Source organism: Lacerta agilis, chromosome 2, assembly GCF_009819535.1.
Source record: "Lacerta agilis isolate rLacAgi1 chromosome 2, rLacAgi1.pri, whole genome shotgun sequence".
Taxonomy (NCBI): domain Eukaryota; kingdom Metazoa; phylum Chordata; class Lepidosauria; order Squamata; family Lacertidae; genus Lacerta; species Lacerta agilis.
In genome coordinates, this window is record NC_046313.1 from 111,541,618 (window position 1) to 111,569,427 (window position 27,810).

The 27,810-nt window shown below is 47.2% G+C and overlaps 2 protein-coding genes across 2 annotated transcripts; one reads left to right on the top strand and one right to left on the bottom strand.

The window, feature by feature from the left end:
• On the bottom strand, positions 1-27,776 carry LOC117042849 (zinc finger protein 2 homolog). The gene is made up of 5 exons (XM_033142509.1): positions 27,607-27,776; positions 25,001-26,008; positions 22,813-22,912; positions 20,750-21,400; positions 1-1,331 (listed from the first exon to the last, which is right to left on the bottom strand). The coding sequence occupies exons 2-5, from the start codon at positions 25,868-25,870 to the stop codon at positions 622-624; spliced, it is 2,331 nt and encodes a 776-aa protein (XP_032998400.1). The 5' UTR covers positions 25,871-26,008; positions 27,607-27,776; the 3' UTR covers positions 1-621.
• LOC117042788 (zinc finger and SCAN domain-containing protein 21-like) lies at positions 7,541-9,585 on the top strand. Its single transcript, XM_033142437.1, has 3 exons — positions 7,541-7,633; positions 8,508-9,414; positions 9,526-9,585. Exons 2-3 carry the CDS (start codon positions 8,617-8,619, stop codon positions 9,568-9,570), a joined length of 843 nt encoding a protein of 280 aa, XP_032998328.1. The 5' UTR covers positions 7,541-7,633; positions 8,508-8,616; the 3' UTR covers positions 9,571-9,585.
• Positions 27,777-27,810: the final 34 nt, after the last annotated feature.

The window sequence follows — 27,810 nt, forward strand, 5'->3', positions numbered from 1 at the left end:
AAATAGAAGCTACCATCTGTGGCAGAGAGGAGGAAAGGATCCTTCAAACTCCAGGTGACTTTTTGCAGAGAAAGAATCAGCAAAATAGTCTGAAGTATCTGGAGGGCACTAGGCTGAAAAAGGCTAATAAAGAGCGTGGCTGGGAATGTGCTCTGTGAGCATACAATTTTCATTTTACAGGATTTTCCACCTATGTGAGTTCTTTAATCAAGATCAGCGGTTCCCAAAATGGGCAGTACCACCCCCTGGGGGGGGGTGGGATTTCCGAGCTGGGAGCTAAAAGGCAACAGGAGATTTGGAAGGGACCCCAGGGGTCATCTAGCCCAACCCCTTGCATTGCAGGAATCACAGCTAAAGCATCCATGACAGACAACCATCCAACCTGTTTAAAAACCTTGAACAAAACGGAGGAGAGCTATGGGTTTCTCCAACTCTAGTGTAAAGAGCATATGAGTGACGTTTGAAGCACATTCCATTTGATCCAGGATGCCCAAGGATTGTGTTGCTATACAACGTAATCACACGCCAACCATCTCTCTGGAGCAGCATCACAACAACTGGAACAGCAGTGCGTCACAACTGGCTGGAATTTCCAAGGAGGAAGCGGACCCCAGGAAATGCTCAGGCGGAGCCTTCATCTGTTCCCATGGGAATTTCTCTGCCTTTGTGGGTTATCTGGTGCTTAGTCAGGATTGCACTTCGGCTAAAGCTCTTCCCGCACTGTGAGCACTGGTAGGGCTTCTCTCCTGTGTGCACTCTCAGATGCGAAGCCAGGTGGTCGCTCCGGTGGAAGCTCTTCCCGCACTCCGAGCATTTGTACATCTTCTCCTCCGTGTGGATTCTCCGGTGCAAAGTGAGGTGCGGCCTCTGGCTGAAGGACTTCCCGCACTCCAAACACTGGTACGGTTTCTCCCCGGTGTGGATCCTTCGATGCAGAGTGAGGTGCGTGCTCTGGTTGAAGCATTTCCCGCACTCCTGGCATTTGTACGGCTTCTCCCCGGTGTGGATTCTCTGGTGAGACGTAAGGTGCGTGCTCTGGCTGAAGCTCTGCCCGCACTCCTTGCACTTGTACGGCCTTTCCCCTGTGTGGATCGTGCGGTGTATGGTGAGCCGCCTGCTGTGGCTGAAGCTCTTGCCGCACTCCAGGCACGTGAAAGGCTTCTCTCCCGTGTGGGTTATTTTGTGAAGGATAAAGTAGGTGCTCTGGCTGAAGCTCTTCCCACACTCCAAGCACTTGTACCGTTTTTCTCCTGTGTGCATCCTCTGATGCTGAGAGAGATGCCCGCTCTGCCTGAAACTCTTCCCGCACTCAAAGCACTGATAGGGCCTCTTCTCGGTGTGGATTCTCTGATGTACTTTAAGGCGCGATTTAGAACAAAACATTTTCCCGCACACAGGGCACTTGTTCCTTCTCTTTGCCTCCTGCACATCTAGTTGGGCTGGAGTTTTGTGGTCCTCCCCATCGTTGCTGGCATTGGATGGACTCCCGCGCTTATCTCTGGTGGGCCATTTTCTGCCTTGCTGCCTTGTTGCTTCATCTTGAGCACTGGTGCTGACATCCACGTCTAGATCTTCAATTTTTGTAGACGCTCCTCCAGGCTCACCTTCATTTTCCCTCTCCCAGCGTCCTCCTATTGGAGCAGAGAAAGAAATGAGAGCCAAGGGGAACAGACACCAGTTAACTGGAACATTATTTCATCAGTCGCCAAAAGAAGAAGCCAGCGTTACCATGATAGTAAGGTGGGCACAAGACCTTGGTTACAACATTCTTATGGAACAATGGGAAAAACTATGGCAAGAAGACATTAAGTTTACAGCCTGTTATAATCTTAGGGGAAATACTAGGTGGCATCAAACACCAGCACAACTTGCCAAAATGTATAAAAACAGTTACAGGTAGGTAGCCGTGTTGGTCTGTCGTAGTAAAAAAAAACAAGAAACAAAACCATTCCTTCCAGTAGCACCTTAGAGACAAACTAAGTTTATTCTTGGTATGAGCTTTCGTGTGCATGCACACGAAAGCTCATACCAAGAATAGACTTAGTTGGTCTCTAAGGTGCTACTGGAAGGAATTTTTTTTTTTTTGGTATAAAAACAGGTCACCCATATGTTGGAGATGCAATAAGGAAAATGGGTCTTATTTACACATATGGTGGAACTGTGTGGAAATTCGAGAAATTTGGAATAATGTATATGAATAATGGAATAATGTATATGAGGGACCCAGGTGGCGCTGTGGGTTAAACCACAGAGCCTAGGGCTTGCTGATCAGAAGGTCAGCGGTTCGAATCCCTGCCATGGGGTGAGCTCCCGTTGCTCGGTCCCAGCTCCTGCCCACCTAGCAGTTTGAAAGCACGACAAAGTGTAAGTAGATAAATAGGTACCGCTCCAGCGGGAAGGTAAACGGTGTTTCTGTGAGCTGCTCTGGTTCGCCAGAAGCGGCTTTGTCATGCTGGCCACATGACCCGGCTCCCTCGGCCTATAGAGCGAGATGAGCGCCGCAACCCCAGAGTCGGACACGACTGGACCTGATGGTCAGGGGTCCCTTTACCTTTTATATGAAGAATTTAATTTTTTTTTAAATTTAAAATAACATTTAAAAAAAGACCAGAAATATTTTTTTTAAGTATATTGCCAACTAAAGCAGGAAAATCAAAAAGACCATTGTCAGGAAACCGCCCTCGCCGGAGCTGGAAGCGGTGCCGGGGCTTTTTCAGTATCGTGTACCCCCGTCTCCGCTGAGCAGCTTGTTATCTTCCCCCAGTGGAGGAAACGATCACTCTTCCAGTGGGAAGGGGGAGATGAAGGCAGGAAGTAGGAGCAGGGGCTGTGGCAGGGATGGAGAGCCTCTGCACCAAGCGGGAAGAGGGGGAGAGGGACCCTTTCCGTCGCCCCGTTTTAGCAGGGAGGAAGGATGTAGAGGGGGGAGGCGGGGGTTCAGGATCCCGCGCCTTTTATGTTGGGCAAAAAACCAGAAATGGACATTCCCGGACTCTGCAGAGGGATGAGCTGGACGTCTTTATTTTAGCTCCACTGTAAATATCTGCACAATAAAGAACTTAGTGTTTAGAATTTCTGCGTTTGCCTGATTTCTCATGAGCAACCACTGAAACTCCTTACAACCATTGTTCATGTATGGGGTAATGGCGGCCAGAATTTTAGTGGCAAGAAATTGGGAAAATACTAAAACACCTAATATAGCAGACTGTAAGGACGTTCAGTGGTTACTCATGAGAAATCAGCCAGACGCAGAACTTCTAAACTAAGTTCTTTATTGTTCAAAGTATTTACAGTGGAGCAAAAGTCCAAACGTCCATCTCATCCCTCCACAGAGTCCGGGAATGAACTCTTCCGGTTCCTTGTCCAGGGGGAATTTCTGAAAGTTGGCGCTTTTTTCCTTGATCTTAGAGGGGAGAAAACTCAACAATTTGGGGGGGTTTTCCTTTGAAAAAAAATGTGTTTTGGTTTTTACTTTTTGAACTATGGCAACCCTACCAGAGATGCCCTCCTTGCTTGAATATAAATTAATATTCCAGTCCTCTTGGTTGTAATGAACAGCTGTTTAAATAGGAATGAAGGAAGCTGCCTTATGCTAAGTCCAGGGTGGATAAAAATCAATGATTTTTTTAAAAAAATAAAAAATATGCTTTTTAAATTTAAATTGGATTTTTTTAAATAAAATGCTTTTTGGGGAAAATATATTACCATCCAAAGGTTATTCAATCATGAAATAAAAATTAGTTTTTAATTATGTAGAATAAGGCTGTATATGTTTGATTTTTTGGTAAATAAATTCCATTAATCCATTCGCAATGTCATTTATGCTCTTCCAGAGGTTTTTGTAAGATTATTGGGCAGTTTCTCTGCCTACAAGATATTATCACAGATGCTTGGTTTACTTTTGCAGTTCTCAAAACTGAATTTGACTCAGCAGAGATCACATGCCTCTTTTTCACAGCAAAAATGTTACAACATGAACAGAGTTGAGAAAAAAGACCTTAATCCTATTGTTCTACAAACCTATGAATACAGAATCAACCCCTTCAGTGCTAAGTTTCAAGAAGTTCAGTGAACAGAATAGAAACAATATTTTTCTGATTGTTTGGAGTGGAATGGATCTAATAAATCTATTTAAATTGTTATTATTAAGGTAATGATTATTTTTCTCCTTCCTAAGTACAACAGAAAAGTTGTCCAAATATGAATGATTAACCTATTAAACTGGGGATAAAGAAAAACTAATATGAAAAGTTGTTATTCTAAAAATCTTCATCTACTTGCATATTAAAGTTGCAGGTGGGTAGCTGTGTTGGTCTGCCATAGTCGAAACAAAATAGAAAATTCTTTTCAGTAGCACCTTAGAGACCAACTGTGTTTGTTCTTGGTATGAGCTTTCGTGTGCATGCACACTTCTTCATATTAAAGTTATACCAGCAAGAAAAAACTGTGATTTAAATCAAATCAACCCTGGCTAAGTCAGACACGTTATGCTGGTCTATGGCCATAATAAAGATTTGATTGATAAGTCAGACACATTGGTCCAACCTAACAGAATGCTATCTACTCTGGTTGTTTCAGACTGGGAAATCTCTCCCAGCCTGGTTTGGTTTGGTTGATCCGATTTACATCCTATGCCCTTTTAAATATTTGGGGTTTTTTGGGGGGGGTATTGGGTTGCTGCTTTTATTTTTATTAGAGATTTTGTTGTTTCATATCTTAATTTTATTCTGTGAACTGCTCTGAGACCCCTGGGTGTAGGGTGGTATATTAATAAAATAATAACAATAATAATAATAATAATAGTAATAGTAATACTTTGGGGCCTAGATGCTCCACCACTAAGCTTCTCCTCCCCAAAGGTTCTCCTCTTTTTTCTCTGCTCATTGGAAGTTTTAAAGCACAGGCTGGATGGCCATCTGTCTTGCATAGTTTAGCTGAGATTCCTGCATTGCAGGAGGTTGGACTAGATGACCCCCGGGCTCCCATCCAGCTCTACGACTCTACATTCACCTTACCTAGCAAATCTTGGCCGTCCTCCTGCTTGACTCCCTGGGACACAAGCCTCTGTGCACTGTCTGAAGGAGCATCCTCTGCCTCGGGGAAAGTAGCGGCCCAGTCCATCAACAGCACCGACACCTGAAATGGTTAGGGGTCCCAAGAGAGGTAAGAGGTGGGGCAATGGGTCAGTGCGCCTGGCTGTTAACCAGAAGGTTCTTGGTTCAAGCCCACCCAGGGATGGCTGTGAGCAGGATTCCTGCATTGCAGGCGGGTTGGGCTAGATGACCCCTGGGGTCCCTTCCAACTCTACTATTCTATGTTTCTATGAGAAACGGGCCTTCTTGACCCTAGGGTGCCCTCAGCCTTGCCAAATTCAATGAGGCAGTTGGAAACAGGTTTAAAGCCACCACACATGCGAAAAGCACCATCTTGGCTCATGGTCCTTAAAAATGGTGTGTTTTTCTTCCCTTTCCTAGGTTGGGAAGGGAAGTCAGATCAGAAGCAGGAAAATGATAGGCAGCGCCATGGATTAAGTGTCCCTGCTGCTCTTGAGCTTCACATCCCCCGTTTATAGCCCACCCTTCACGGGCAGGTCTCAAGGCAGCTTACAAAAAAAGTAAATTCATAAATTAAAAACGGCGAAAAACATTTGTTACTATTATTATAATTATTATTATTAGGATTATTGTGGCGGTGGTTGTTTATTGCCATCCCTTCAGTAGCAGGACAGGTTACAGCCGTTTAAAATCCAGAATTAAAAACAGTTTAAACAGATTTCGGACCCCGAAAACTGGGTGGGTTCCAAAAAGACACATGTGAGGTGTCAAGAAATAAGTGCACCTTTTGCAAGTTTGCAACCCCCGACCCGCTCCCCTCAGATCTTGGGGGTGCCTGGGAATAATAATAATAATAATACAATATAGTGTTATAAGAATTTTACAACAAGAGCCCTGTCGGCAACACAAAACCTTCGAGGATCTTGAAAAACAGGATAAAACCTTTTTATAACTTGAACAGAAGTAAGAACATTTTATAAAAAAAGACAAGCAGGATAAATCACTGATTGCACAGCTTGCTTGCTTGCAAAATCCTGCTTTTCAGGATCCACACAAACTAATAAGTCTTCCTAGTCATCATCCATTGTATATTATTATTCCATGATGAAAAACCCCACTTTTGCCTTCTGCCTCCCCGTCTCAGCTCTTCTCTCCTAAATCCTCTTTGAGCAAACAGGCTCCGCAGGCGCTGATCTCCACCACGAAACAGAAGCACCCCAAAAAAACATATAACCACCCCCCTAAAAGAGGAGGGGCAGGAAATGACTTCAGCCCCTTTGCAGATCTTTCCTTCCTGCCAATTCGCTTTTCTAGGGGTGCAAACTCGCACACGTTAACCCTTAAGCCGAATTGCAACTAGGCAAACCCTGACGCACGTCCTAGAGCACATATTGGGAACTGTAGTTTGCCCTGCACCCAGCACCCTTACACGACAGTTCTTATGTTTTTGGGGTTTTTTTCGGGGGGAAGGAGAATGAATGTACTTTTAATGTATGATGTCTACACACGAGAGCCAATGTGATGTAGTATCTAAGGGTGCTGGACTAGGACCGGGGGGGGGGGGGAGACCTGAGTTCAAATCCCTACTGGGCCAGGAAGCTGGGCAGGCAACTCCCTCTCAGCCTAGCCTACCTTGCAAGGTTGTAGTGGGGATCAAATGAAGAGGGGGAGAACCATAAACGCCATTTCTTAAAGAAATAAAGGTGAGAAATAAAAAACACAATCAGCACATCAAATCCTTGCAATGGAGGAGCTCAGGGCGAAGACCTCAGTTCAAATCGCGCGTCTGTGCCCAAACTCCATAGAGTAAGGGGTCCCAGTTGCTGGAAGCCACAGGAGAGGAGGGGGCTCTTGAGGCCAGATCCTGCTTGCCGGTTTCCCACTGGCCACTTTGGGAAAAGGATGGTGGATTCGATGGGCCGTTGGCCTGACTCCTAACTCTCTTTTTGTATGTGCACAGCTAGCAAGATGTTTGCCCGCGAAGCTGCTCCATACCAAGAACAAACTTAGTTGGTCTCTAAGGTGCTACTGGAAAGAATTTTTTAATTTTATTTTGTTTTGACTATGGCAGACCAACACGGCTACCCACCTGTAACCATACCAGAGGTTAGCTTATTTGTTCACCAAGGCCAGTATTGCCTGCTCTGGCTGGCAGCGGCTCTCTCGGGTCTCAAGCACAGAAAGGTCCTTCCCTTCGCCTTTTAAGTGGCCGATACCACGGGGACCTTCTGCATGTCAAGCATATGTTTCTGCCACCGAACTACAGCCCCTCCTTGGATAAAAATGCATGCACACTCAGGTTTTTATTTGCACTGTCAGATCTACTCTGATGCTTCCAATTTGGCACAGGCGAGGGATATTTAAAAATACAAAGGAAAGCCCCTCTGTGCTCTGGTTGCCACAAAGGGTTAAGCTGAGAGAGTCGGGATTTCTAGAGCGGCACTTCGGACGGAAATTGTTAGGACTATTGAAGGCCCTCCTCTTCCTTTTCTTCCCCCTTTAGCGACTCTATGGTGCTTTTCTTCGCTGCAAAGTAGAGGCTGGAAGAAGAGATTTTTCAGCTCCTGGGAGGGAATCCGGTAAGTGAGAACAGCCTTGAGGCAGGAGCAGAGAGCTCGCATGGAATAGGAAGGTTTGCTTCAGGGATCTAAGAGGACTCCCTGCTGGATCAGCCAAACCCCTCCAGACCAGCCTCCTGCTCCCAACAGTGGGCAGCCAGACCCATCTGGGATGCTCAGAGGCAGCAAGGCAGCAGAAAACCTCTTGCTTCTCTCTGCCTCCAGCATTTTGCTATCACAGGTAAACTGCTCCTGAACACGCAGGTTCCACGGAGCTGTGATGAGTTTTAGAACATCCTCTGTGGATTTCTCTATCCCCACCCCTTTTAAACATAAAGTCTGTCAAGGACTATTCTTCATCATGGCTATGTTTTGCCTATATCTTGCTTGATCTGTCTTCAGGGACATTATGTCAGGGGTGGTCAGAAGTCAGATTTGCAGTAGATCACTAAGTGTCTCTAAGGCTCCTTGATTGCCAGTTGATTAGAAATAGTAGCAGCAACTCCTTCTCCCACCATACAAAAATGAGAATTTTTCTGAATGTGAGAAAGCGCAGTGGGAAACCAGGACTGGATTCTTGTGTGAAAGGGCTGTAATCAGGGTGCCATCTTCACTGTGCATTTAGCACAATGTAATTCCACTTTAAACTGTCATGGCTTCCCCCAAAGAATCCTGGGAACTGTAGTTTGTTAAGAGCGCTGAGAGGAGACCCCCTATGCCCCTCACAGAGCTACAGCTCTCTGAGGACTGAGCATGCTCAGTGTGCACAGAATGCTGACTGCTGATTGGTGGGATGGAAAACATGGGGGCAGAGAATGGAACGGAGTATCCTGAACAGGAGTGTTCCACGCTGCAGTCTTTTGCTGCAGCTCCCACTGCTTCTCTTTCCTTGCAGACGCACCGTGCCTTGTAAAAAATCCTGGACCTGGCAGTTGACATCTCCGAGAAACATGGGATAGCAGTGTGTGAGTGACCCCTGCCAAGCCCTGGAGTTAAGAAAGGTTATGGCGTCCAAACGCAGGAATGCAGCTGTCTGGGCTGTCCCCCGAGATGCCCTGCTGGAGGACACAGTGAAAATGGAGGCCCAGGAGGAGGCATCGGAATCTGAACCAGAGGAGGCTGCAGGAACAGGCCCCTTGGCCGTCCGCTCAGAGAGCCTCAAGGAATTGTGGGAAGGGACCATAACAGAGCACATTAAGCAGGAACCCGAGGAAGGGCCTCAGGAGGAGTGCTGGGAAGCTCAGTGTCAGGGGCTCCTGAAGGCTGCGCAGTCTCCGCAGCCTGAACCAAGAAACCTGGAGCTGGCCAGCAATGGCCCAAGGGACACTCAGGGGCGATCAGACATTGGGCTGCAGTCTGGGCGAGGGAGGGTGATCCGCCATCTGCCTGGCCCTGGAGGAGACATCCCCCAGCCCACCCACAGCGTTTTGGCCCTGGATCGTGGGGAAGTGAAGAAGGAGGCTCCCAGCCAGGAGGTGGAGCGTCTGTGCTTCAGGCAGTTCCTCTACCAGGAGGCCGAGGGGCCGCGAGATCTCTGTGGGATGCTGTGGAGGCTCTGCCATCGGTGGCTGCAGCCGGAGAGGCGCACCAAGGAGCAGATGCTGGAGCTGGTGATTCTGGAGCAGTTCCTGGCTGTCCTGCCCCCGGAAATGCAGAACTGGGTCAGGGAAGGCGAGCCGGAGACTTGCGGTCAGGCAGTTGGCCTGGCGGAGGATTTCCTGGAGAGGCAGCAAGAGAACGAGCACGAAATACAACAGGTGAGAGGGCAGGAGATCAGTCCTGGGAAGAACAAAAGGAACAATATAAAAAAAAATAATTCTTTCCAGTAGCACCTTAGAGACCAACTAAGTTTGTTCTTGGTATGAGCTTTCGTGTGCATGCACACTTCTTCAGAGACACTGAAAAGGAGCGATGGCAAGGAGCCCAGAGGACTAGCCATTAGGGGCAGTTTTTGCTGACTGTAAATATGCATTGGACTGACTGCTCCCTTAGATGGTTTGAAAATGGGGTCTGGCAGAATCAGCATGGGTTGGCTGTATTGGTAAGGTTCAGAGGCAGTGTACCTTAGAACGCCAATTGCTGGGGGAAGACTGAGGATGGTGGGCAACGCACTCTAATGGACCAGCTTCCACTGCTGTGATCAGGCAGTCTATGTTGGTCCCTGGCCCTTCAGGGCTCTGTATCTGCCATCTTGAGAGAGAAGAGGGAGGCTATGTGGACACAGGAGTGATGGATTCCTGTACTCCAGTCCCTGCTTTGAGATGGGCTGCCGCATCCTGCACCAGCTGGAGTGTTTAATACATCCCCCTTCAAAGGCAGCGCAGAGGACAGCCTTTGCCTGAAGAAGGTCTCCTTGAGATTCTGGAGAGCTGCTGCCAGTCAGTGTAGGCAATACTGTGAAAGATGGGCCAATGGCAGGGAGCCTGTGGCCCTCCAGATCTTGCTGGACTCCCGCTCCCCTGACCCCTGGCCATATTAGCTGGGGGCTGGGGGGAATTAGAGTCCTGTAGCTTCTGGAGAAGCTCCAGAGGTCCCCCACCCCTGAATCTCAGTCAATTCGCACCCATTTCTTTGTCTCGTTCTTTCTGCTGTTTCAGGTCCTCTGGCCCTTCAAGGAGAAAGCGGATGATTCTCCTGAGGCCGATGGGGCTCTGTCAGACTCCGGCGAGTGGCCGCTCACCAGAGTGGAGAATTCGGCTGCTGGTGCCCCTTGGCCGGGTAAGGAGTCTTTGGCTGGAGGGAGTTCTCTTGCGGAGCGAGTTGTGCAAATGAGGGGCCACCACAATAAAGGCTCTGGCCGGAGATCTAGCGCCCACCAATTATGATGATGATGATGTTTTATTTCATTTCTATACCGCTTTACATTTTGAAGAAAAATCTCAAAGCAGTTTACAAAATATTAAAACATCAATAAAATAATTTGAAGGAAGTCAAATATAGAGTACACAGTCAAAGCAACATAATTAACAGAAAACTAAAATATGATCTTAAAGATAATAAAATAAAACATTACAAAGGAGGTCAAATACAGAATACATATTTAAGAATACATATTAAATACATATTAATACATTATTAATATTAATACAGAATACATATTAAAGGAGGTCAAATACATATTTAACACAAACAAAAGTTACCAAAATGAAAACTTAAACATTTCAAAAAAATAGCTAAGTAAAGGCAAATATAAAATGTGCATTTAAAACAGGATAATTAACAAGAGAATAAAATATTATCATAAGCATGACACGGCTGTTTGGCAGGCACAAAAAGATGGGGCAAAGGAATCCAAGTGTTAGGGTTTGTTGTCAGGCATAGCAAAGTCCCTCCAGTCTCACCAGGCGCCTCTTTAGTAGAGCTGGTGAGTGTGGGCCCTGCCCCCTAGGCCTGTTGGAAAGGGTCTTGTAGGGAGTGGCCTTCAAGACTCACAGCTGGGTAATCTAACTGACCTTATAGATGCACTAGCAAGCAGGATCTCTGATGCCACTCTTAGGGCTTGTGTGGGTTCCTGTAGGTGGTCCTTCAAATAACGGCCCCGGACCCTTTCTTTGCTGTGTAATCTGATCCAAGCCATCCTTTCTTCCTGGTGAAGGGAAATCTCCCTTTGTAAGGATCCTCTGTTTTTTTCCCAACAGACAGTGAGAGGGCATGTTGGAAGAAGAATCTGCCAATCAATTCTGAAGGAGCTGAACTACGTTGGATGCTGCCAGGGAGAGCAGAACAGACAGTTTCCCGTTATCCTTACTGGGGAGAAGCATCCGAAAACCAGCAGGAAACTCACCCCCATAATGAAGAAGGCAAATCCATTCATTTCCAGCTCCCTGCCATGCCAGTCCAGCAAAGGTTCCTCAAGGGTGAGACATGCGCTGAGTGCGGAAAGTCCTTTCGCTGCAAGGCGGAGCTCACTGAACATCAGAGAATGCATTCGGGAGAGAAACCCTACATCTGCTCCGACTGTGGGAAGAGCTTCTGCAGTAGGAATGTCCTGGTTGCCCATCAGAAAATCCACACCGGGGAGAACCGCTTCAGTTGCTCAGATTGTGGGAAGAACTTCAGCCAGCAATCTCATCTTACGGCACATGAAAGATCCCACAGGCAAGAGAAGCCCTTTGTTTGCCCAGATTGCGGACAGAGCTTCAGAGGGCACAGCGGGCTTGCGGCTCATCTGAGGGTCCACACGGGAGAGAGGCCCTACCACTGCCCAGACTGCGGGAAAAGCTTCAGGCAGAGATTTGACCTTAACCGACACCAGAGAATCCACACGGGCGAGAAACCGCACCAGTGTCCTGACTGTCCCAAAAGCTTCAGGAACAGGTCCGCTTTTGTCGTGCACAGGAGAATCCACACCGAGGAGAAACCGTACCCGTGCTCAGGGTGCGGCAAGCGTTTCCGGCATCGCACCAACCTCCTCACGCACGAGAGGCTCCACACGGGAGAGAAGCCCTACAAGTGTACGGTGTGCGATAAGAGCTTTGTCGAAAGCTCATCCCTCATGAAACACAAGCGAGCCCACACGGGCGAGAAGCCGTACAAGTGTGCCGAGTGTGGGAAATGTTTCTCTCAGAACGCCGGCCTGGTTCAGCACGAGAAGATCCACACGGGAGAGAAACCCTTTCAGTGCCCAGACTGTCCCAAAAGCTTCCGGGACAAGTCGGCCTTTGTCGTTCACCACAGGACGCACACGAGGGAGAAGCCGTTCCAGTGCTCGGTCTGCGAGAAGAGCTTCAGCCATCGCTCCAACCTTCTCAAGCACGAAAGAACCCACACTGGGGTGAAGCCCTACAAGTGCCTGGAGTGCGGAAAGGGCTTCACTCAGAAGTCAAGCCTCCTCTCACATGCAAGAAGCCATCGGCCCTGTATACCTGAAGGAGCGTCTCCACTCGCACCGTTCAGCCTGGGCATGGAGGTCCAGCACCGTGGAGGGCCTTCAGGCAGTTCCGTCACTGTGAGAAGTGAAGCTGTAGGGAACCAAGCAATGGGCCTTCTCAGCAGTGGCGCCTGCCCTGTGGAATGCCCTCCCACCAGAGGCCAAAAAGATAAACAACTACACGACTTTCCGGAGAAATCTGAAGGCAGCTCCGTATCGGGAAGTTTTTAATATCTGATGTTTCATTGTATTTTTTTATATTCTGTTGGAAGCCACCCAGAGTGGCTGGGGCAACCCAGTCACATGGGCAGAGTACGAATAATAAAGAATAATAATTATTATTATGTATACATTGGCTTAGAGGGTGGGGAGTACCGTCTCACTGGGCATCCATGGTGGAGCAAATGGCTGAACAATAAAATAAGGTCACCTGTCTGCTTTTAGAGATCTCCAGTTTCTTGGCATTTACTGCCATTGTCAGTTGGCAACGAGGAATATTAGGGGAAGTGTGTGCTTTTTATCTGGTGCGAAAGGAAGGGGAGGGCATCGGGCGACAGTCATGTAGAATCATAGAATCATAGAGTTGGAAGAGACCACAAGGGCCATCCAGTCGAAGCCCCTGCCAAGCAGGAAACACCATCAAAGCATTCCTGACAGATGGCTGTCAAGCCTCCGCTTAAAGACCTCCAAAGAAGGAGACTCCACCACACTCCTTGGCAGCAAATTCCACTGTCCATCAGCTCTTACTGTCAGGAAGTTCTTCCTAATGTTTAGGTGGAATCTTCTTTCTTGTAGTTTGAATCCATTGCCCCGTGTCCGCTTCTCTGGAGCAGCAGAAAACAACCTGTCTCCCTCCTCTATATGACATCCTTTTATATATTTGACCATGGCTATCATATCACCCCTCAACCTTCTCTTCTCCAGTCTAAACATACCCAGCTCCCTAAGCCGTTCCTCATAAGGCATCGTTTCCAGGCCTTTGACCATTTTGGTTGCCCTCCTCTGGACACATTCCAGCTTGTCAGTATCCTTCTTGAACTGTGGTGCCCAGAACTGGACACAGTATTCCAGGTGAGGTCTGTCCAGAGTGGAATACAGTGGTACTATTACTTCCCTTGATCTAGATGCTATACTCCTATTGATGCAGCCCAGAATTGCCTTGGCTTGTTTAGCTGCTGCATCACACTGTTGACTCATGTCAAGTTTATGGTCTACCAAGACTCCTAGATCCTTTTTACATGTACTGCTCTCAAGCCAATGTCTCATTGCTGATGGCGAGACCTTATTGCGAACGTCCTCTCCGTATCATTCAGTAATTAAATCCTGCAGGGATGAAAGAAGCACCTAAGAACATCAGGACACCCAAAGGGCTGTTGAGTCCCAACAGCAGGTTTACCACAGCTTAGCTTAATTTCTTCAAATGCCACTTTTCCGCAAGAACCTCTGTCCCAAAACAGCTCACAATGAACATTATAGCTTTGTAGAACTGAATAATTACCAAGATGCCTGACATTTAAAAACATGCCCACCCCAATTTGCCACACCACATACCAGTAAATTCGAATGTGACCAAATCAACAGTTCAGTTAAATGCGGGATAAATTCAGGATCACAATGGAATAATCTAGGTTTAATACAAAAGCTGGGAGGTAACTGAAGTGAAAACGGAAGTAGTATAAACCTGATTTTTCTTCTCTCGCTGCCCTTTAAGGAGCCACAGCAGTTCATACTATAAATGCTCTTCAAATCGGTGAGGTGGGGTTTCAGGCAAGATCAAGGATGGCTAACCTGAGGCCTTCCAGATGCTGATGAACTACAACCCCCATCACCCCTGGGCATTGACTGCATTACTTGGGGCTGCTGGGAGTTGTAGTTCATCAGCATCTGGAAGGCCTCAGGTTAGCTCTTCGTGGGATGGATGGTTCACTGCCGCTTCCTTCATCCCTCTCCAGAGGAAGCTGACAGCGGCCAAAGGCAGGTGTTTGGGAAGAGGGCAAGATGGCAAATCCTTTTCCTTGCCCTCCCAGGGGTTTCATCTCACAGTGTTGGCTTTGCTATACAGTGGCCAGATGCTTCCAGGAAACCCACACATAGGGGGCATGGAAATGGGGCAATTTTGCTGGCAATGTTCCCTTAAGGAAGCTGAGAGTTCAGCCAGAAGGAAGGTGCTTATAAGAGGAAGCAGGAAGTAGCTCTGGGAGACTACTTAGGCCAGTGGTGGGGACTCTGTGATGTGGTTGATGAACTACATATCCCATCATCACTAGCTATTGGCCATGCTGACTGGGCCTGATGGGAGCTGGAGTTCATCTCAACGTCTGAGGGCCACAGGCTCCTCACTTTTGGCTTAGGTCCACCACGGTCAACCCGGCACTCTCAAAGTGTTTTGGACTCCCATCAGCCCCAGCCAGCAAGGCCGGTCGTGAGGGATGATGGGAGTTGTAGTCCCGAGATCTGGCAGGGAGCAGGTTGGCAAGGTCTGGCTTCGGCCTAGGCGGGACTGCTTCAAGTCATCTTGCTGCTTCCTTGGAATTTTACAGTTACAGAATTTTTATAACATATGAAACAGCACACAGCCCAGAGGAAAAAGAAAGAGATGGGGAGACACCTGATCCTATTACTCAGATGTTCACAGCAGCAGAAGCTACCCCTTCTGAAGCTGTGTTACTGGGTTGGGAGGGGCATTGCTGGAAACTAGATATATTAACTAATAAAACTCTTCGAATCTCTCCAAAAAGGTTCAAATGATGCTTGTTCCACTTCCACCAAATGCATCCTTCAGCTCTCTCATCCCCTGGAAATATTTACTTCTACTGCCATGCAGGATATCTTGGGGAGAAGAAAGGGCTCAGGAGTAAACCCTACACAAATCCAGAGCGGAGTCCCTAAGATGGTTGGGTGGCACCTTGTGTGTCTTTCTGGCAACTCCTGCAGCCAAGCTGGCGCTAAACATATTGCTCCTCTTTCCTTTGGACCACATCAGTGAGGCTGAGACGGGAGACCTTGTCGTCTGGGCAGCCTAGGACCTCCAGACACACTGCGCAGGCTTGTGCCCCATGGAGGTCACTATCTCAGCAGTTTGACTTCACCCCCGGAGGCACACTCCATTGTCTCTCGAGACTGGCAGATGCCAACATTCTTAAGATTTAGTGTCAGGGGTATAACGTATTCCTGGACACCGAAGAGTTAGACGCAGACTTTTCTGGAAGCTTCTGGCTGTTGTGTAATTGACAGCACAACGCAGGAACTCAGCAACTCACTGGATAACTATATACAGTATTTATTGATTGAAGCAACTAGCATCCATAATTTACTATTTACAGACTTTACAAAATAAAAGAAACAAAACATAAAATCTTTTCCTCTCTGTCTCTCTCTCTCTATACTGACCACGTTCTCTACACCAGTGTTTCCCAACCCTGTGCCTCCAGATGTTTTTGGACTACAACTCCCATCATCCCTAGCTAGCAAGACCAGTGGTCAGGGATGATGGGAATTGTAGTCTGAAAACATCTGGAGGCACAAGGTTGGGAAACACTGCTCTACACCAACCACACACTAATCACCCTAACCACAAAGCTCTCACACAGAGCTCAGTCTTTAGGAACTCATTGACCAATCACAGGTCGTTGCTAAGGGTCTGAGAGAGAGCAGATCTGGGCTTTCTGCCAACTAGTTAATTGCTTGGAGATAGACAGCTGCATTTCTGCACGTAGGCAACTCTGAAATCTCTAACAAACATGGCATCTATGCACATCTGCTATGGCTGAAGACAGGATGAATGGGATAGGGAGAGGTGGATTCTGATTCTCCCCCCCCCCCCCGTTGTGGATGGGATGAAAGGTGGCAGAGAGAGCAAAAGACTTAATCTGCTCTGCAAGGTTTACTTCCATATCAATATAGATCCTGCTGGATCAAGTTTAAGATCGGCAAGAGCCCAGCATACTGTTTGCACAGTTGCCAACTGGCTACATCTGGAAAGCAGGATGTGAGCACAGCAGAACTCCCCACATATGATTCCCAGGAACTGGTATTTGGGTCCGTAAAGTTAAAGCTATGGTTTTCCCAGTAGTAATGTACGGAAGTGAGAGCTGGACCATCAAGAAGGCTGATCGCCGAAGAATTGATGCTTTTGAATTATGGTGCTGGAGGAGACTCTTGAGAGTCCCATGGACTGCAAGAAGATCAAACCTGTCCATTCTTAAAGAAATCAGCCCTGAGTACTCACTAGAAGGACAGATCCTGAAGTTGAGGCTCCAGTACTTTGGCCACCTCCTGAGAAGAGAAGACTCCCTGGAAAAGACCCTGATGTTGGGAAAGATGGAGGGCACAAGGAGAAGGGGACGACAGAGGATGAGATGGTTGGACAGTGTTCTCGAAGCTACTAACATGAGTTTGGCCAAACTGCGGGAGGCAGTGAAGGATAGGCATGCCTGGCGTGCTCTGGTCCATGGGGTCACGAAGAGTCGGACAGGACTGAACTGAACGACAACTGCATGTATATATACACTGTATGGCCTCTGACAGTGGAGGGAGAACACAGTTACAGGTAGGTAGCGGTGTTGGTCTGCCATAGTAAAAAAAAAAAAAATCCTTCCAGTAGCACCTTAGAGACCAACTAAGTTTGTTCTTGGTATGAGCTTTCGTGTGCATGCACACTTCTTCAGATACAGTGAAACCGAAGTCACCAGACCCTTATATATATAGTGAGAGAGTGAGGAGGGGTATTACTCAGAAGGGTGGTGGGAATGGGTGATTGGCTGATGGGTGTGGAAAACCTGTTGACGACTGTTAACGACTGCAATTAGTCCTAAAGGAAAAAGCAAGGGGTGAAATGGCTAAAGATAGCTTTGTCATGTATAATGAGATAAGAATCCAAGGGAGAACACAGGCATTGATAGGTACAGACTTATCCTCCATAAATTTGTCTAATCTTCTTTTAAAGCCATCCACGTTTGCCGGCCATCCCTACATCTTACAATCATAGAATCAGAATAGTACAGTCAGAAGGGACCCCGAGGGTCATCCAGTCCAGCCCCCCTGCAATTCAATATCGTGGGAGCAAATGTGTGAAGAAGTTATTTTAATGTTTGATTTTTTATTATGTTTTTAAATATCCTGTTAGAACCCATCCAGAGTAGCTGGGGAGGCCCGGCCAAATGGGTGGGGTATAAGTAATAAATTATTATTATTAATCTTTCTGGACTCTTCTGACATTCAGCTTCAATGGATGAACCCACTGCGCTCTAGTATTACGAGAAGGAAAGAAAGAAGTTCTCTCTGCCTTTTCTGCCAGGGAATCATAGAGTTGGAAGAGACCACAAGGGCCATCCAGTCCAACCCCCTGCCAAGCAGGAAACACCATCAAAGCATTCCTGACAGTTGGCTGTCAAGCCTCCGCTTAAAGACCTCCAAAGAAGGAGACTCCACCACACTCCTTGGCAGCAAATTCCACTGTCCAACAGCTCTTACTGTCAGGAAGTTCTTCCTAATGTTTAGGTGGAATCTTCTTTCTTGTAGTTTGAATCCATTGCTCAGTGTCCGCTTCTCTGGAGCACCAGAAAACAACCTTTCTCCCTCCTCTATAGGACATCCTTTTATATATTTGAACATGGCTATCATATCACCCCTTAACCTTTGAATGGCAATGTATAGAAACTAACAGAAGCCTTCTGGTACATTCTAGTGTTTAAAAGTTCTCTGGTCTTTTAGAAGGCGGAGACAGCACAGATGTTGTTTTGTGCACTGACTTGTGTTATCTCTGTCCAAGGCCGTTCACTCCCGGGATAAGCTGTATCAATTGTCTGCCGGGAGCATTTTCTCTCTCATTCTTTCACTCTACTGTTCTGTTCCTTTTTACATTTTTGCATTTGTGTGGTGTATTTTTATGCAGAAACTGGATTTTGCTCGGCACAAGCCAAGATTTGCTGTGCCAGGGATCTGGTACTGAACGATGAAAAAATGGCAAACTTGTACGAACAGTTTTTCCTGCCTGCTGTGTCTTTTTGGAATCCCATGTTCCACTACTCTGCTCCTTTACTGAACAAACTACAGCCAGGGGTATCCAGGGGCCTGGTACACTGTTTCCTGACATTCTCTCCAAACCATGCACACATTTTATGTATAATCATGCCTCTCTCCATAGGCCCTCGGCTCCTTATTTCTGCACTAAAAACCCCAGCCACAACAACCTTTCTTGTAGGGAAGTTTTGCCATCTGTGCTGCCCCTTTCTGCCCCTCTCCCAGCTGCATTGGTGTGGGCAGGTCACAAGGCAGCCCTGGCTCCTCCCGTTTGCCACTGGTGCTGCTGCCCCTTCAATTTGGGTCCAATCTGCCCAATCACCCAGGAGGAGAGCAGTACGTTTCCGAGCACAATTCAAAGTGTTGGTGCTGGCCTTTAAAGCCCTAAACGGCCTTGGTCCAGTATACCTGAAGGAGCGTCTCCACCCCCATCGTTCTGCCCAGACACTGAGATCCAGCGCCGAGGGCCTTCTGACGGTTCCCTCGCTGCAAGAAACCAAGTTACAGGGAACCAGGCAGAGGGCCTTCTCGGTAGTGGCACCCGCCCTGTGGAACACCCTCCCACCAGATGTCAAAGAGAAAACCAACGACCAGGCTTTTAGGAGACATCTGAAAGCAACCCTGTTTAGGGAAGCTTTTAATGTTTAATAGATTATTGTATTTTAACATTCTGTTGGAAGCCGCCCAGAGTGGCTAGGGAAACTCAGCGAGATGGGCGGGGTATAAATAAATTATTATTATTATTATTATTATTATTATTATTATTATTATATAAGGCAGGTGTGGGGAACCAGTGGCTCTTCAGATTTTAGTGAACGAGAACTCCCATCAGTCCCACAAGCACGGCCTATGGCCAGGGGTGATGAGAGCTCAGGTCCAGCAACATCTCCTAAATTTTGTATCTGCCCAGCATGTCTGAAGATGACATGTGAAGATGACCAGGTCACCAGTAAGTTCTCAGCAGGGAGGGAGCTGAGGGCTGGCAGTGGGACTTATTGCAAGGATGTGGGCTTTGTGTCCAATAATGCCAATCCTGGGCACTAAGCCTGGATCAGGTGTATGTGATAAGATGTATTGATATATATATATATTTATTGCAAGCTAGAGGTATGTTCCTCCACCCCACCAAACCTTCATGGTTCAATATTCAGCACGGCATCCTTAAAAGAAGGCGGCAATCAGCAACATGCCTGAACCCATTACAAACATTTCCACAATAAACTGAATTCCTCTACTCATTCCAAAAAAACAACAACAACCAACCACTCCCAGCTTTATTTTGTGTGACAGGTGTTTCTGAGCAGATCTTCAGAGTCCCTGAGTTTGGATAGAATTCTAACACTGGAAAAAATCAGTAGGTTAGAAGAACCCTGCAAATGGGAAAAACAGGCAAGAAGGTCCCAGGAGCAGGCTAGCCTCTTCTGCGCTGGGATTTCCAACATCAGGCGGCTGTTCTCTTCAGGGTCCACGTTTGCTGGGTACCACTTCCTGTAAAATATTTTGTACATGGCACCCGCAGCTTAAGATGCAGCTGGCGAGCTGAAAGCTACGGTGTGAAATTCAGTGTTCAGACATCACGTGTGGCCTCACTCGCATTTTGGCTCTTCATCCCTCAAACCCCCACACCCCACCCCTAAAACAACAACAACAAACTCTCAATAACTTCTTTTCTAGCGTCCAATGGTTTCTTGGTTTCCCCCACCCAGTTATACCTGCCTTAATCTTCCCTTCCCTTCGCTCTTATCAAAGTACAATTAGTGACAGTTTCCCCGATTGATCGGAAACCATTCCATGACATCACAGCAGCTTTGACCTATCAGCCATTTCTCAGGTCACATTCACACAATCCAATTTAAGCTCTCTTACACTGCTTTTAAGTCATGGCTTCCTCCAAGGAATCCTGGGAAGTGCGGCTTGTTATGGGGCGCCGAGAGTGGTCAGGACACAGCTAACAACTCCCGGCACCGAGCTTCAATTCCCAACACCCTGAACAAACTACAGTTCCCAGGAATCTTTGAGGGAAGCCGCAGCTGTTCAAGCGAGGTAAGATCACTTAACTTGATGTGTGTGAAACAGCCGAGGGATGCAAAAAGCTACTTTATGCCCAGAAAGGAGAGCCAGCGCAGAGGTTTCCCCAAAAGTCCAGACGCGCTACAAATTCTCTCTCATGTGGACCTTCTTATGTTTCGTAAGAGCTGGCCTCTCCCTGAAGCTCCTCTCGCAGATCAAGCATTTGTAGGGTTTTTCTCCTGTGTGGATTCTGAGGTGCGCCATAAGCAATGCCGTGCGGGTGAAGCTTTTCCCGCAAACAGAGCAGGTGTACGGCTTCTCCCCAGTGTGGACCCGCCGGTGCACAATGAGGTTGGAGTGCTGGCTGAAGCCTTTCCCACAGTCGGAGCAGGTGTACGGCTTCTCCCCGGTGTGGGACCTTACGTGGTCGGTGAGAGCAGAGCTCCGGTGGAAACTCTTCCCGCACTCCAGGCACTTGTAAGGTTTCTCGCCCAGGTGGATCTTCTCGTGCTGGTGGAGCCCCGAGCTCCAAATGAAGCTTTTGTCGCAGTACGAGCACGAATACGCTTTCTCGCCCGTGTGGATCCTCTGGTGTCCCAGCAGGCAGGAGCCCTGCGTGAAGCTTTTCCCGCAGTCCAGGCACTTGTATGGTTTCTCGCCCGTGTGGATTCTCAGGTGTCTGTTAAGGTGGGAAATCTGATGGAATCGTTTCCCGCAATCGGAGCACTTGTGAGGCTTCAGGCCAGGGGGCGCGTCTTCGCGCTCAGCCACGTCCGAACCGGCACCAAAGTCCCTCCCGCAGTCTCGCAAGGGATCCTCTTTCCTCAGGATTTCCTGGGGCAAAACTGCCGAGGCTTCCCTCTCTGGCAAATTATCTGCTGGAAGACCTGCATCAATAAGAAGAAAAGAAAACAGAGCTGTTACAGTCAAATGAAAACATGGGCAGGGTTAGAATTATGAGCAGCAGATTGAAAACAGCGATAAGTGGAATATGTTGAACGGCTGGTGAAGATGATGGACTATGCCGAAATGGCAAAGTTGACCGGGAAAATCAGAAACCAGGAAGAGAAGAATTTCAAGAAGGAATGGGAAAAAATTATAATGTACTTAAGAGAACACTGCAAACAACTAAAAACTTTGGCAGGATTTGAGCAATGCTTGCAATGTACGAAAAACCATTGAAAAAATTATTACTGCTTTTTAAAGAAGAAGAAGAAGAAGAAGAAGAAGAAGAAGAAGAAGAAGAAGAAGAAGAAGAGTTTGGATTTGATATCCCGCTTTCTCACTACCCGAAGGAGTCTCAAAGCGGCTAACATTCTCCTTTCCCTTCCTCCCCCACAACAAACACTCTGTGAGGTGAGTGGGGCTGAGAGACTTCAGAGAAGTGTGACTAGCCCAAGGTCACCCAGCAGCTGCATGTGGAGGAGCGGAGATGTGAACCCGGTTCCCCAGATTACAAGTCTACCGCTTTTAACCACTACACTACACTGGGTCTCCGAACCCGCTTAAAAACAAATTAAGAGAAAATAAGATAAGCAGTTGGGGGGAAAAGATTGATAATGGTAACCACGGAAGGGCAGAGGGAAGTCCAAAGATTCAGGGAATCCTAAATGAAGAGGTGAATTATTTGTTAGAATTTAAATTTTTTATTAAAACTTAATAAAAAATTATTTTAAAAAGAAAACAGCGACAAGTGGAAGAGAGGTTAATTGCATTAGATTAAAGTATGTCATACAAAGCAGTAGGTATAAGACAGGAATAGAACCATCATGGGAGTAAAGGTGGGAAGTCAAAATTTTAGAAGAATTGTACACTGAAATAGAAGTAAATTTGGAATTCAATAAAAAAATACGTCTTAAAAAAAAATAGAAGAAAAGAAAAAGTTGTGTTTTAGCAAGACGGAGCAACGGGGCAGGCCACACACTCTGTTTAAGGCCAACACTGTCATGGCAATATCTGAAGAAGTGTGCATGCACACGAAAGCTCATACCAAGAACAAACTTAGTTGGTCTCTAAGGTGCTACTGGAAGGAATTTTTATTATTATTTTGTTGTGGCAATAAGAGTTAGTGCTGGCCTAGGTGGGCAGTGGGAGCTGCTGCTCTCTTTCTCTCTCTTCCTCCTCGCATCACTTACATTTTATTCCTTTTTGCTGTCATAGCAGCCGCAGGAACAGCTGCTTCTCACCCCCTGCCTCCTGGCTCTGAGAAAGGGTCAAGGTGCGTGGGTCTTCCTTCAGAGCAAGGTATTCTGGGAAAGGTGGCAGCAGCGAGAGCGACTCAGGCGCCACAAACGCTTACCCTGCAAAGAAGCACCGCTGCCGATCTCCTGCTTGTCCGTTTTGAAGGCGCCTCTCGCTTCGGAAGAACACAGGCCCACCTCCGCCAGAAGCCCAGACACCTGGAACAACACAAAAGGGCATAGCCAGGGCAGAATATGACAGTACCTCATTTTACGCTCAAATGACTTGTGTGAAACCAACAGTATACGGCTGAAGGCTGAAACTGTGCAACTCAAGGGGACTGGGTGAGAAAAGGGATTTTAAGCTTGGTTCTCAGGTAAGGCCTGCTTGCTGGGGATGCTCTTGCAAGATCTCGCGGGAAGTCGAGTTCTCCCCAGAGCTGGTAATGCTGAGAGGGCCCTGCCTCGTAAGCAAGGCTGAGAGTTTAAAAGCTCTTTTCGTACCAGTAACCCCAAGTGGACCGGGTACAAAAAAAGAGCTTTTCAGCTCTCAGTCTTGCTTGCTGGGCAAAATCTGCCCGGTGTGTCCTGTTAGGAGCGCAGTGGCTCTGGGAGCGTTGAGGGTGCTCTCTGTTTCCCTCACTACACCAACAGCGTATAGAAATATTTTCTGCATTTTCATGTACACACATAGATAGCTCTTGGATCCGACCTCCCGAGAAAGATGAGGTATTGCCGTAATCACAAATGGGTAACAGGAACGCGTTACACATGGGGTCTACCTTCAGCTGGTCTGAAATAGGCCAGCGAGATTGGTAACTGGCGTTGGCAAATACAATCCCTCCTTGGTGGTATGCTACCGTAGTTTCAGCTGTTCGTGGACCAGGATAGATTGGCCTCAGGAATCCTCTCTCTCTCTCTCTCTCTCCATTCTTTATTGGTTTATAAACAATACATCCCATTTGCTTGCAACACCAAAACACAAAACTATTACAAACAGCCCACCACCAACACCAAACAAGACAAAATATCTTGAAAAGAAAATGATGGGATGGGATGAGGTGGGAGGGGTGGGGTGGAGGGATTAACTGTTGGTGGATCTGTATTGTATTGTATTGCAAGAAGGTTTGTGGTATATAAAGCTGAAGTTGAAGTTGTAAATTTAAAGGTGAATCCAAAGTATAAAATATAATGTAATGGTAATGTATAAGATATGTTTATGTAAGAAACCAATAAAAATTATGAATCAAAAAAGAAAAGAAAATGATAAAAGTAAATTTCTTCTCCGCCTGATGACTTCCGACCTCCTCTGCGTGGTTCTTTTAGCTCCTTGTTAACTGCATCTGTTTTTCAATAAACTTGAACAATATCACATGTTGTTTATATTCTTTTTAACTTGAGTTATTACAAGAGTTAATCAAAGCATATGAAAGATTTGATGTGGGGGCAATGTTCTTTTAGATATAGTCTGCAGATGTTCCATTCTTTTTTAAACTTTTGGGTCGATCGGTCCCTGACTTTTTCTGTCATAATCACTAATTCTAGGTACTCAAATAGTTTAACCTGCCACTCCTCTTTAGTTGGCAAATACAATCCCCCCTTGGTTTGCTAGTTTCAGCTGTTCATGGACTAGGATAGCTTGGCTTCAGGAATCCGCACTCTCTTAATACCCACATGGCAGGATTGGTTAAAATTGTGGCATGTGCGCCCACAAGAGGTAATACTAGCCACCAACCTGGAGTCACAACACCTCCCAGAGCCTAATACCTGAGCTGAGCTACGGATCTCCTTGCCACAAGGGCTGTGTAGGTTTAGAGCACACTTGAAGCACACTTCCTCCTCAAAGGAGCCTGGGAACTGTTGCTTGAAGCTCTGTGAGTGGTAAATACAGCAATTCCCAGCACAAACCACGGTTCCCATGATTCTTCATGAAGGGGGCGGTGTGTGTGTGTGCTGTGAATGTGTGTACACGGCAAAGGAAGATCCTTTGGCAAGGCATTTAGCAAATGGCAAAGAGGGATTAGAACTGGCAAACGGGGATTAGCAAGAGAGAATGATCTGATTCCTTCCTCACTGATCATACCCAACTCTGTCTCCATCCGCCGCCATTTATTTCTGAGATCTATCTCAGAAATCTCCAGGCCCATCAACTAGGGCCTGGGACTAGAAGATTTGAAAAAATCCTAGTCTAGGTAACGGACAATTTAGGTTTGGAACAGAAGGGAAGTCTGGGCAGGGGAAAGTGAGAAGAAGAGGGGAAGTTGGGGGGATCAAGAGGCAGAGCTGGGGTGAAAGACTGACCCATACCACTTTCTCCATATGTTGCAAAGGCAACAGTGCCCCAAAACCCTTCTCTCCTGCTCCGAGAGGCTGGGAGTCTTCACCGCCTGCCCCCAGGGGCTCCTCTTCCTGCCTCAGCATGAAGTCCTCTGCCAGGGCCACCGCTTGGGCGCAGGTCTCCGGGTCGCGATCCTTCACCCAGCTCTGCACTTCCGGTGGCAGGACGGCCAGGAACTGCTCCAGGATCAGCAGCTCCAGGATCTGCTCCTTGGTGCGCCTCTCCGGCTTCAGCCACTGGTAGCACAGGAACCAGAGGCGGCTGCAGACCTCACGGGGGCCCTCAGCCTCCCGGTAGCCAAAGTGCCGGAACCGCCGGCGGCACTTCTCCGTGTCGGCGGCCTCTTCATCCGGGGACGCCTTCTCCTTGACTTTCCCGCAGGCTGCCTCACCTTCGGCTAGCGGCCCACCACCCACCCCTTGAACGTCTCTGCCGGGGCCAGGCCACGGCTGGGCCGCCCGCTCTCCTCCGGGTCGGCCGCCAGCATGACCTGACCCCTGGAAAGGAGAGAGCGAAGCCTCGGCATGGCCCCAGGGGGAGGGCGCGCCCCCCCAGATTGTGTGAAAGGGACGCGGCTCCCTTGGGAAATGCCGCCACCGAGGCTCCCACTGCTGTGCCAAACCTTCGTCGGCTTCCTCTTTGATGTGCGGGGACGTCATTCTTTTGGCAAGTTCGCCGGTGCCACCGGTTGGGATGCTGGGAGACGTTTCACTCCTTCCCTCCAATTCTTCCTCCGGTTTGGGGCTCAGGAGTCCACACTGCAACGTTTCCTCCACTGGCTGTAGCCCGGCTTGGAACCGGGGAACCAGATCTCCCACAATCCCTTGCTCGGCAGCCATTTTTCTAGGGCCAAGGCTTTACTCCAATTCGCCTCTCTCACATACACAAACAAGAAGCTTTTGGGGGAGTATCTTATTTCTGGGTTTACTTGGGTTTTTGTCCCAGGCTAGCCCCAGCAGCAGAATCCACAAGGGTCTCTGAAAAATATAATTGAGGGGTTCATCTGTTTCTGAACTGGTAACAGTAGAGGTTGGTTCAACAGGCGTCTTCCTAAGGAAGAAAAACATACACAGGAATGACGGAGAGCACATAAAACTCAAAACCTTTAGGGGTAATTTTATTTTGATTCTGGACAATCCAGTTCCTCATTCTGCCAGACCATACCTCACTTTCAAGCCTATTTCTTCAGGGTCATAAAGGATAGAAATTTGCCCCCCCCCCAAAAAAATGGAAGCTGAAATACTAAATTCTGCCACGATAGGAATTTCCAGGCTCATGCAGAATACCATATGGAAAGTCAATACAGCAAATATTTAAATCTCCCCCCTCATTGCTTTTTTTAAAAAATGAATTTCTTTTACGTTTGCTAAATTCCCAAATATTTCATATTTACTTAACCCGAGGTACCACTGTAAGGTTCACAGCCAAAATAGCACCTGCATGCTTCTTAGCAGAATGGAAATTTGCAAACCAGCTAGAAACTTCCAGCTTGTGCCATATGCAGAGAACATACCAGAAACTTCTGCTTGAATCAATAAGACGAGAAATAGTTTCTATACTTTATATAAATGGCTTCTATTTGAATCAATAAACTATAAATGCTTCCGTACCTTAGAAACGCTATACCTGACATCTTCTGCATGCATAGCCAATGCTCTGCCACTGAGCCAGGGTTCCCTCCCTTCAAGATAAAGCAAGATTCTAGTCCTCATGGGCAGCTGTTTAAACGGGACTCCTTGTGGGGAGTCAGACCAGGGTGGTCTACAGTGACAGGCAGCGGCTCTCTTCAAAAGGCATCGAGAAACATATGTGTGTTCTGGGATCCAATTTAGCACCCCAAAAATGTTTCCCTTCTTTTCCCTTCTAAAGGCGCAGGAGCCTTCTCCCACCTCACCTGCACAGATTTAACACACGTAAAACATAAAACTTAAATCCCAACAGAGAACACAAACATCACAATCCTATACAGTACAGGCTTTCTCAGGAGCAAGCCCCGCTATTTCCAATGGAGCTTGCTCCCAGGTGTGTACAGTATAGGATTCTCGCAGTCTAAGATTCTCATTCCCAAATGCCATGTGTCATTTGCTGCTATTAATAAAATTAATTCTAAGTCAACATATCAGGTGGCTGGGCACAAAGCATGAAAAAACAGCCAGCTCAATGGGAATGACATAAAATGATATAGAATGAGTCCTAAAGAACAGATAATCCTGGATTCATATATATATCTAAAACAAAAAAGGGGGGTGTGAGAAAACAATAGCAATCAAACGGAGGAGATTTTAATCCCACCTTCCCCCGCAGCAGTTATGGTGTATCTTAAAAGCACAGGAATATATTTGCAAATTTTAAAGCAACTAGGTAAATTCCCATGAGGTTGCAGTGAGAGCCTTGAGAGATCCTAATTCATTTTGTAACGCTTGGATTGCAAACAGCAGAGCAATTTAATTATTATTATAACAATTGTTATTTTAAAAGGTGACACAATCCTACGAATGGGCCAGTGCAAATTTAACCCTTGGAATTTATTTGTTTGTTGCAACTGAAAGGTCCTATTCCAGCCTTTCAAACTCACCCCCACCTCAGGTCTGCAGCAAGGAAAACACAACAATAGCTCCACAGCACAAGCTTAGCTAGGAGCTGGAGGAGGAAGGGACTTTGCAGTATTTACAGTCCGCCCCCCCTCCTCCTTTTCAAATTTCTTGGCTTCTCTGGGAATCCGTGCTCTGTGGTTTTAACCCTTTTAAAGGGCCACCCTCGGAAGCAAAAAAAGAGAGAG